Source organism: Nycticebus coucang, chromosome 9, assembly GCF_027406575.1.
Source record: "Nycticebus coucang isolate mNycCou1 chromosome 9, mNycCou1.pri, whole genome shotgun sequence".
Taxonomy (NCBI): Eukaryota; Metazoa; Chordata; class Mammalia; order Primates; family Lorisidae; genus Nycticebus; species Nycticebus coucang.
In genome coordinates, this window is record NC_069788.1 from 43,730,217 (window position 1) to 43,741,647 (window position 11,431).

The window sequence follows — 11,431 nt, forward strand, 5'->3', positions numbered from 1 at the left end:
AGTATACAAAAGGAGAACAAAGACACAGTCACTGTAATTATGAAAATTGTAGCCTAGTTTTAGATTAGAGATAGAAAAGTTATTTTTTAAACTCTTATGTTTAAAGTTGATGCTCACAGAATTACTTATAAAATGAAATAGTGGAAACAATCTACATTTCTAACAAAGTGGCAATAAGTAATGTATATATGTGTAGAATATTCATTTTTTTACTAGTGACTAAAATATTTAATAAAATCTATAAAGCACAAAAAGACAGTTTGATTTGATCCTAATCCTTTTCCACAATTACGAGAAATTTCAAAAGTAAAGTCAAAGGAATACTATAATAAATACTGGCTTGGCGCCTGTAGCTCAGTGAGTAGGGTGCCAGCCACATACACTGAAGCTGCGGGTTCCAGCCCGTCCTGGACCTTCTAAACAACAATGACAACTGCAACCAAAAAGATAGCCAGGCATTGTGGCAGACGCCTGTAGTAGTCCCAGCTACTTGGGAGGCTGAGGCAAGAGAATCACTTAAACCCAAGAGTTTGAGGTTGCTGTGAGCTGTGACGCCATGCCAATCTACTGAGGGCAACATAGACTCTGTCTCAGAAAAAAAAAAAAAAATACTTACATACTCAGCCATCTAGCTGTATTAATTAGATTTATGTGTATTAATACTTTTAGTTGAACTTGAAGTTGCATGTGTTATGACACCTTATCCTTAAATACTTCACTTTACTCTTCTTAAAGAATTCCTACTTGAACCTGAAAACAATCATAACCAAGATTTTAAAAATAAAATACAGTAGAGCCTCTATAGTTGAGTACATCAACTATCTCCTTAAGTTAACCTAATTTTCATAGACTGGACGTGTACCACATGTACAAAATGTACCGTAGGCCTGGTCCTTTATGTTGATCACCTCCATGTGGTTATATGGTTGACCAGTTTGTTACAGTCCCTTGGGGTGGTTAACTTACAGAGGTAAGTTATGTGCAATGTCCAAAAAAAGAATAAAAAATAATAAACACTTAAATAGCTTCTAAATAACCATATATGTGTAGCTGATGCTCATGTGGCCCCCTCCTTGAACATATTGCTACATTATAGTTACCCTGTAGTATTAATAATTATCCTGAATTTGTTCTGTATTTCTTTATATTATAACTATATATTGGCTCTTCCTAAACAGATAAAATGTTGTATGTTTCTTAAATTTAAGTGTTATACTGTATATATTCTACAGTTTGCCATTTTCACTACATATTTTATTTTTATGTAGTTTATTCATGCTGACACATGTAGCTCAGTCATTTTCACCATTAAGTATAATATCCTTTATATCAGAATACCATAATGTACTTATCCATTCTCTTATTGATGGTCATTTTGTTGTTTTCAGCATAGCAGCATGATTCATGATAACCCAAAGTGGAAGTAACCCCAAAGCCCATTGATTGATGAATGGACAAATAAAATATGGTTCATCCATATAATATTATTGAGCTATAGAAAGGAATAAAGTGTGTGCTGGTATATGCTACACATTTATGTGCTATAAATGAACCTTGAAAACATTGTGCTAAGTGAAAGAATTTGGTTACTAAAGACTGCATATTTTATGATCTCATTTATATTAAATATCCAGAAGAGTCAAATCAATTGGAAAAGTAGAAACGATGAGTTTGGGATTTTTTAAGGGGATAAGGAAAGTATTTTAAATTTAGATCATGATGAGGTTACACAACTCTGTGAATATGTGAAAACCGTGAAATTACACACTTTAGATGAGTGAATTTATAGTTATATAGGTTGTATTCTCAATGTTAAAAATAATTGTCAGACAGCATTTCCAAATTCAGCCTACACTAGTAGGTTAGAGAGTCACTAACAGACTTATTTTAAAAGATGAGGGTCAGGGTAGCTCACATAGCTAATTTAAAAATATAAATTCCTGCTCAGCGCCCATAGCACAGTGGTTATGGCACCAGCTACATACACAGAGGGTGGCAGTTTCGAACCTGGCCCAGGCTAGCTAAACAATAGTGACAAGTGCAACAAAAAATAGCGGGCTAAAGAAGACAGACGAATGGCCAGCAAACATATGAAAAAATGCTCTTCATCCCTAATTATTAGAGAAATGCAGATTAAAACCACCCTGCGGTATCATCTAACCCCAGTGAGGCCTATATCACAAAACCTCAAAACTGCAGATGCTATCGCGGATGTGGAGAGAAAGGAACACTTTTACACTGCTGGTGGGACTGCAAACTAATACAACCTTTTTGGAAGGAAGTATGGAGAAACCTCAGAAGAACTCGGGTTAGACCTCCCGTTTGATCCTGCAATCCCATTACTGGGCATCTACCCAGAAGGAAAAAAAAGCCTTTTATTATAAAGATACTTGTACTAGGCTGTTTATTGCAGCCCAATTTACATCGCTAAAATGCCCTTCAACCCAGGAATGGATTAGCAAGCTGTGGTGTATGTATACCACGGAATATTATTCAGCTATTAAAAAAATGGAGATTTTGCAGCGTTTGTACTAACCTAGATGGAGGTGGAACACGTTATCCTTAGTGAAGCAACACGGGAATGGAGAAGTATGCATCCTTTGTATTCAACTTTGATATGAGGACAATTAATGACAATCAATGACGTGGTGGGGCATGGGGGAAGGGGCGAGCAGACAGAGAAAGACGGAAGGGCTGAGGGTAAGGAAAAGAAAAAAAAAGAATGAAAATAGTGACTAATTCTCACATAAATTGGATTTGATCTTGACTAAAGTACATTTCTTAAACATTAATTTTCACCTCAACTTGTTAATATGTTATTTAGGATACAGGATACTGCATCCTCATTTATAAGTGAATTATGTTTGTAATTTCCCCTTTATAATAATACTTTTTCTAATTTTAATATCAGGTGTATTCAGATTAAGTAGAATGATTTTGAAGTATTTCTTCTGTTTCTATTGTCTATAAGATTCAGCATGATCTATTTTTTGAAGTTATCTTTTATCTTTATTTATAAATATTAGTTGTCTATTCTTTGATACTTTGGGGAAAAAATAATAAGTTAATTGACTCCATATTGAACCTCAGAGTCAAAGCATTATATAATAGACATACTCTTACTTGACAATGTGAATGTTACTTTCTTTGCATTACTATTATTATTATTGCTTAATACTTTGTTGCAGCAATCGTCTGATTTCTTTTCTGGATGTATTTGTTTTTGTTCGTTTTTTGAGGTTTTTGTTTCTGGTTCCTATCTTAAACATTGTTAATTTCGTGAAGGCAAAAAGTGGAAGCCTAATGAACACATATATATGTGAAAATAAAAAAAATATATAGCTGGGTGTTGTGGCGGGTGCCTGCTACTTGGGAGGCTGAGGCAAGAGAATCACTTAAGCCCAAGAGTTTGAGGTTGCTGTGAGCTGTGATGCTACAGCACTCTACCAAGGATGACATAGCAAGACTCTGTTTCTATAACAACAACAACAAAAAAAGTACATAAATATATATAAATTCCTGAAACCTATAAATAGTATATTTCTCATGGAGATTATAAATATTACATTGGTGAAAAAAGTAATTGTGGTTTTAGACCATGAATTTAAATCATTATAACTAGGCTCAAACACATCTTTATTATTCAAAATAGGAACCATTACAATGAATACATTGTTTGCCAAGAGAAAGTTTGTTTCCTCCTGTGGTGTAAAAATCCATATTTGGGATTGGACAAACTCTTGGAAAACATTTTCTGTGTCCTGATAGTTGTGAAAGTGTTTTTCCCTGCAAAAAGTTGTCAAGATGCTTGAAGAAGTGGTAGTCAATTGACAAGAGGTCAAGTAAACATGGCAGATGGGGCAAAACTGTATGGCCTAATTTGATCTTCTGAAGGATTGGTTGTGTGATGTGCCTGTCTTTGGGCATTGTCATGGCCCTTTCTTTTGACCCGTGCCAACTGCAGGCATTGCATTTTTGGGTGCATCTCATCAATTTGCTAAGCATACTTCTCAGAAGTAATGGTTTCCCTGGGGTTCCGAAAGCTGTAGTGGATCAGACCAACAGCAGACCACTAAACAGTGACCCTGGCCTTTTTTTGATGCACGTTTGGCTTTGGGAAGTGCTTTGGAGGGTCCTCTCAGTCCAACCAGTGAGCTGATTGTTGCCAATTATCATGAACAGTCTACTTACCAATTGAGAAATGGTTTCTTTTTGCATGAAATAAAAGAAGATGATGTTCGAAAACAATGATTGCTCTGATTTTCAGTCAACTCATGAGGCATCCACTTATCAAGCTGTTTCACTTTTCCAGTTTGCTTCAAAAGCCAGATGACTAGAATGCTTGGTGTCGAGTTCTTCAGCAACTCATGTAGTTGTCAGAGGATTAGTTTTTATGATTGTTCTCAGTTAGTCATTGTCAGCTTTTTACTATGCTCCTCATCTTCAAGGCTCTTGTCTCCTTTGGAAAACTCCTTTTTTTTTTTTTTTTTTCTGAGACAGAGTCTCACTTTGTTGCCCTTGGTAGAATGCCATGCCATTATAGCTCACAGCAACCTCTAACTCTTGGGGTCAAGCAATTCTCTTGCCTTAGTCTCCGAGTAGCTGGGACTACAGGTGCCCACCACAATGCCTGACTATTTTTTTTTTTTTTTAGAGATGGAGTCTCACTCTAGCTCAGGCTGGTCTCAAACTCATGAGCTCAGGTGATCCTCCCACCTCGGCCTCCCAAAGTGCTGGGATTACAGGCATGAGCACCACACCCAGTACTTGAACCAGTACTGCATTGTACATTTGTTAGCCGTTTCTGGGCCAAACATGTTGTATATTATGAGTTGTGTCTCCGCTGCTTTACAACCCACCCATTTTGAACTTGAAAGTAGCTTGAATTTGCTTTTTGTCTAACATCATTTCCATAGTCCAAAGTAAATATAAACAGCAAATAGTAAATCATTAGCATAAAAAGATGAGAAATGAGCATTAAAATGGTGTGTAATATAACCACATTTAAGATTGTATTCCAGTATCAAATGACAAATTTCAACAATGTAAAAACCACAACTACTTTTGTACACTAATAGTTTGACACTTTGATTTTACTATTTTGGGGAATTATTGGTGATTGGGATGGATGAAGGGTAGTTAGTAATGAAGATTATATCAGAGTTGAAAGAACCCTTAAGAGGGAACAACTGTGACTAATTTGGCAGCATCATCTCTCTTTTCATTCATTGAGGGTTTCTGTGTCAAGTTTGGTTTTTTTTTGGGTTTGGGGTTTCTTTTTATTTTTTAAATTTTTTTTGAGATAGAGTCTCTCTGTCAGTGAGGCTAGAAAGTATTCTGATAACACACTGCAGCCTCAAACTTACCAGCTCAAGTAGTCCTCCTGCCTCAGCCTCCCAACTAGCTAAGAAAACAGGCACGAAGCACGTGTCACCTTTGTTTAAATTTTTATTTATTTATTTTTCCTTTGAGACAGAGTCTAGGCTGTTGCCCTAGGTGGAGGACTATGACGTCACAGTTTACAGCAACCTCCAGCTCCTGGGCCTAAGCGATTCTCTTGCCTCAGCCTCCCAAGCAGCTGGAATTACAGGCACTCGCCACAACGCCTGGCTAGTTTTTGGTTGTAGTTGTCGTTGTTTGGCAGGCCCGGGCTGGATTTATATCCACCAGCTCTGATGTATGTGGCTGGCCCCTAGCCGCTTGAGCTACAGGCACCAAGCCTGTGTTTTAATTTTTTTGAGATGTATTCTCACTGTGTTGCCCAGCCTGCTCTTGAACTCTGGGCCTCAAGTGATCCTCCTGTCTTGGCTTCTCAAAGTTCTGGGGTTATAGGCATGAACTGTCTCACCCAACTGCGACTACAATTTTTTTTTTTTTATTATTGTTGGGGATTCATTGAGGGTACAATAAGCCAGGTTACATTGATTGCAATTGTTAGGCAATGTCCCTCTTGCAATCATGTCTTGCCCCCATAAAGTGTGACACACACCAAAGCCCCACCCCCCTCCCTCCATCCCTCTGGGACTACAATTTTTAAGTGAAATTTGAAAATTTAAAATAGGGGGTTTTCCCTCTTAGATAATATATTTAGAATAAATACTGAGGTAATGATATATTTAGATAGTCAATTTGGAATAAGAAAAGATTTTCTTCTGCACCAAACAAATGTCAGGAGATTTGTACGTTATGTTGTGACTAACAATTTATTACTCAGTCTTGAATCCTTTAAATGAGAATAATAATTACATGTGTTCAGTTTTATAAGGACAAACAAATCTTCACAAAACTAGTTTTCAAAAATGGTTTGTATCTTTGAGAAAATAATTTTTCTCTTTTTTCTCTTATTTTCTTTTTTGTTTTTTAAATTTTTCATATTTTTATCTTTTTTCCTGAACCTATAACACCAGAAGATAAAAAAATAGGTTTTGATGTTACTATCCCTATGATACTCGAGGAATTCTAATAATTCTCCAGCATTGTTAAATCTGGTTTTCACTACTTATAGTTCACTGCTTTTCACAAATTTCACAGTCATAGTTCTTACTGTAATTAAATTTGAATCAGAGAATCCATTTTAGAATTCCACCTTATTTTCAAATTTGGGGATGTTGTTTATTCAGACTTGTTATTTCCACTTAGGAAAGTAGACCAGTTCATTACTAAATAAGTTTCTCAAAGACCTGTTTTTACTTAAAATGAAAGACAAATTATGCAGTTTTATAGCTGCTTTACGGGGGATAAAAATCCATACCAAGAATGGAGGAAAGTTGGAATAGTACCCAGAAATCTAAATCATTAGACATACCAAAGGTAGTACTTATGTCTCAGTAGCTCAGTAATACTGTGTAACAGGTTTTGCTGTTAGCATTTTTTCTGTTAAATTAAATCTCTTCAAAACTGATGAAACAAGTTGTTGAAAATGTAAATATGTATTTAAAAACTACAATTAAAATTTCTTCTTCAGCTAGTGAAAGGATGCTATGTAACCTTTCTTGCAGCTAGTAAGTGTTAAAGCCTGTATGCAAATCCAGGTCTTTCTGCCTCCTGAACGTCTCAGTGCACAAAAAGTACTATATTGCTGATTGATGACTTAGAAAGGAATCAGTAAAATTTAATGCATTATAAAATGAGGTATCATTTTTATCTATCGAGGGGAGTTCTGTAAACTGGGTAGTACTTAAATACCAGAAACATATGTGTGGCTGATGGAAATTAATTCGGTTACAACTCTTAGAAAACTATTATACAGGCCAGACTTGGTAGCTCATGCCTGTAATCCTAGCACTCTGGGAGGCCAAGGCAGGTGGATAGCTTGAGCTCACGAGTTCAAGACCAGCCTGAGCAAAAGCAAGGCCCCTTCTCTACTAAAAATAGAAAAACTGAGGCAAGAGGATCACTTGAGCCCAAGAGTTGGAGGTTATCGTGAGCTATGATGCCACAGCACTCTACCTAGGGCAACAGCTTGAGACTGTCTCAAAAAAAACAAAAAAAAAAAAAAAAAGAAAGAAAACTACTATATTGTATAACAATCCTTAAAAGCATTCATTGCCACAGACTGGAAGGAAATAATCCAAAATATTAACAGTTGTTCAAATTAAGAGTTATCTTAGGCTCAGCACCTGTGACTCAAGTGGCTAAGGTGCCAAACAACAATGACGGCTGCAACTGAAAAATAGCCAGGTGTTGTGGCAGGCGCTTGTAGTCCCAGCTACTTGGGAGGCAGAGGCAGGAGAATCGCTTGAGCCCAGGAGTTGGAGGTTGCTGTGAGCTGTGATGCTACAGCACTCTAGCCAGGGCAACAGCTTGAAGCTCTGTCTCATAAAAAAAAAAGAGTTATCTTGAAACAAGTACTTTACAAATTTTCTACATTTTAACATGTTCATTTTATAAATAGGGAGAATGTTTGGACCCCTATCCAATAGTTTACCTTTAGAGAAAATCCTAAATTCAGAATAAAAATTATCCACAAATATTCAACAACTTTACTGTTAGTGGTAAAAATTTAGAAACGTGCGAAGTATCCTACTAGACAGAATGTGCCAAAGTAAGTGGTGATAAGTGGGAAGCATGTTAAGATTTAAGAGATTTCATAGGGGCGGTGCCTGTGGCTCAGTCGGTAAGGTGCCGGCCCCATATACCGAGGGTGGCGGGTTCAAACCCGGCCTCGGCTGAACTGCAACCAAAAAATAGCTGGGCGTTGTGGCGGGCATCTGTCGTGGAGGCTGAGGCAAGAGAATCGCTTAAGCCCAGGAGTTGGAGGTTGCTGTGAGCTGTGTGAGGCCATGGCACTCTACCGAGGGCCATAAAGTGAGACTCTGTCTCTACCAAAAAAAAAAGAGATTTCATAGAATCAAAGTTTATAATAGAAAATGCAGGATATGTGTTTGTTTATAAAAATATCCATAATCATATATTATATAAAGATACAATGAAATACTGGAAGAAAATCTGGTAGTTTTATCAGTGCTCGTGTTTGGATACTGAGATTCAAATAATTTGTTCCCCTTTGAATTTTTATATACATCTTTTCAGGTTTTATTTAATTATCATCATACTGACTTTTTAAAAAGTAGTATTTTTTCTAACATGTGATAAAGCTATGTAGATTAGCTATGGTAATGTTAGGTACAACTATAAATTAGCTTTCTGTAGGTTGCCATATGGTAATACTCTGTTTATATTCAAGTTTATTTGGAGGTGATATTTGATAATATTTTCTTGAAGTCCTGTTTTCTTCTCTCTAAATGGAATGAATGAGCATTTTTGTATCATTTCTTAGATCTGAAGCTCAGCACCGAGGCTCAGCTCCCCACTCTGAGAGTGATCTCCCAGAGCAAGAAGAGGAGATTCTGGGATCTGATGATGATGAGCAGGAAGATCCCAATGATTATTGTAAAGGTAAATCTGGAAAGAGATAGTAAGATATGATTTATTTGCAGTTTCTTATTTGGGTTTTTGATCTATCAGTGTAAAATTTTGATGGTTTTTGCTCATATCCTTTTTCTTAAGATGTATTAAATAGTATTGGCTCTTATCAAAGGCTAATTTTATATTAAATATCTTTAAAAATGATCGTACAGGCTCCACGCCTGTAGCTCAGAGGCTAGGGCGTCAGCCACATATACACCAGAGCTGGTGGGTTCCAACCCAGCCTGGGCCTGCCAAACAATGACAACTACAACCAAAAAATAGCCGGGCATTGTGGCGTGCACCTGTAGTCATAGCTACTTGGGAGGCTGAGACAAGAGGATCGCTTAAGCCCAAGAGTTTGAGGTTGCTGTGAGCTATGACATCTCAGCACTCTATTCAGGGCGACAGCTTCAGCTTGAGACTCTGTCTCAAAAATAAAATAAAATAAAGAAATTTTAAAAATAAATAAATAAAATAAAATACATATTTACTTCAGAAAATTTCAGAACTCTATTAAATAGTAATGAAAATAAAAGCCTTTGCAGTACTGTCACCCACTGGTAACTAATGACAGCATCTTGGTGTGGAGATTTTTACAAAATACCTTTTTCTTTTTTCTCATAGTGACAGCTACTAAGATAAGTTAATCTGAAATTATTGATTCTCAAACTGTGTCATCAGGTTGCCTATTATATGTATGTTCTGTTTTTTGATGAGACTTCCCAGGTATCTTGGATAGGAATGTATAAGAGAGTGTATTATACCATCTGAGAGAAAAACTTGGTCCTTCCTATTCTTAGTAGGCAAAGATAAATATTAAAATACCTGGATTCTCATCATTTTTTGGCGGCCTTTTCAGGCATTTCTCTGTTTTTTTTTTGTTTTTTGGGGACAGAGTCTCAAGCTGTTGTGCTGGTAGAGTACAATGGCATCACAGCTCACAGCAATCTCCAACTCTTGGGCTTAAACTGTTCTCTTGACTCAGCCTTCCAAGTAGCTGGGACTACAGGTGCCTGCCACAAAGCCCAGCTATTATTTATAGTTGTCATTGATGTTTGAATCCAGGCCCGGGCTGGATTCAAACCCGCCGGCTCCAGTGTATGTGGCTGGCGGCCCTAGGGGCTTTAGCTACAGGCGCCGAGCCAAATCCTCCTTTTTTAAAAACTACATAAAATAGGGTTCATTATTGTTTCTCCTAAAGAAACACTCTGAGAATATAACTATAAGGAGATTTATATGTTTAGGTAAATCTGTTGGATTATTCAGTGCCAAGAATGTTATGACATGTAACTTTAACTTTTGCTTAATGATGAGGCTGTTAGGCAAAGCATCACTTGCTCAATATTATTCATGTTTTCATTAATCAAATTTTTTTGTTGTTATTTTTTGTAACATGAGCTTGGTAATACTATGGCTGATTTGATAACAATCAAAGATCATCTTCTATTTATTGTATAGAAGAAACTTCATTTGATGAAAGGTGTATAGATATTAAAAAATGGCATATGAGGGCGGCGCCTGTGGCTCAGCGAGCAGGGTGCCGGCCCCATATACCGAGGGTGGCGGGTTCAAACCCGGCCTGGCCAAACTGCAAAAAAAAAAATAGCCAGGCGTTGTGGCGGGCGCCTGTAGTCCCAGCTACTCGGGAGGCTGAGGCAGGAGAATCGCCTAAGCCCGGGAGTTGGAGGTTGCTGTGAGCTGTGTGACGCCACGGCACTCTACCGAGGGCGATAAAGTGAAACTCTGTCTCTACAAAAAAAAAAAAAAAAAAATGGCATATGAGATACTTTTTCTTACTGTTTAATTGTTTATTTCTGATTATATTGGTTCTTCTGATTAATTTCTTCTGTTGCAGGAGGTTATCATCTTGTGAAAATTGGAGATTTATTCAATGGGAGATACCATGTGATCCGAAAGTTAGGCTGGGGACACTTTTCAACAGTGTGGTTATCATGGGATATTCAGTAAGTTTCAGTGGTCCTCAAAAAGAATTAGTTAGAAGATAGTGTGTGCACTCTCTCTCTCTCTCTCTCTCTATATATATATATGTATGTGTGGGGGTGTATATATATATCCTACTATATATGTACACGTATACATATTATCTCTATATATATATTTATAATTTTCCAAAGGTAATTAGGGCTTTAATCTGTCTCTAGCCTAATTACTTGATCAGAATTTTGTGGCTGATAATAATCTGTGTTCTTGGACAAATCACTTTCCTTTCACCTTAGAAAACCTAAGTTTGATTAAATTATCAGTAAAGCATTTGGAGCTCCCAAATTTAAAGCATTACAAGTATATTCAGGGGACATGATGTGTAAATTAATAGCTGTCATCTCATTGGAATAATTAAATGTCATAGACAGATCTATGTGAAGATATTTTTGTAACAGATGTATTTAACCGTGTAATAGTAAAAATACCTCTTTAACATTTATACATTATTACATCTATAACCGTGTAATAATAAAAATACCTCTTTAACATTTAATTTTGACCTAAAAGTGCTTCATTT

At 36.7% G+C, this 11,431-nt stretch overlaps 1 protein-coding gene across 1 annotated transcript in view; it reads left to right on the forward strand.

The window, feature by feature from the left end:
- SRPK1 (SRSF protein kinase 1) overlaps positions 1–11,431 on the forward strand; it is a 90,855-nt gene that overhangs the window by 30,345 nt on the left and 49,079 nt on the right. Inside the window, 2 exon segments of the mRNA XM_053603812.1 lie at positions 8,780–8,898; positions 10,766–10,874. Of these exon segments, the coding sequence (XP_053459787.1) occupies positions 8,780–8,898; positions 10,766–10,874 (228 nt within the window).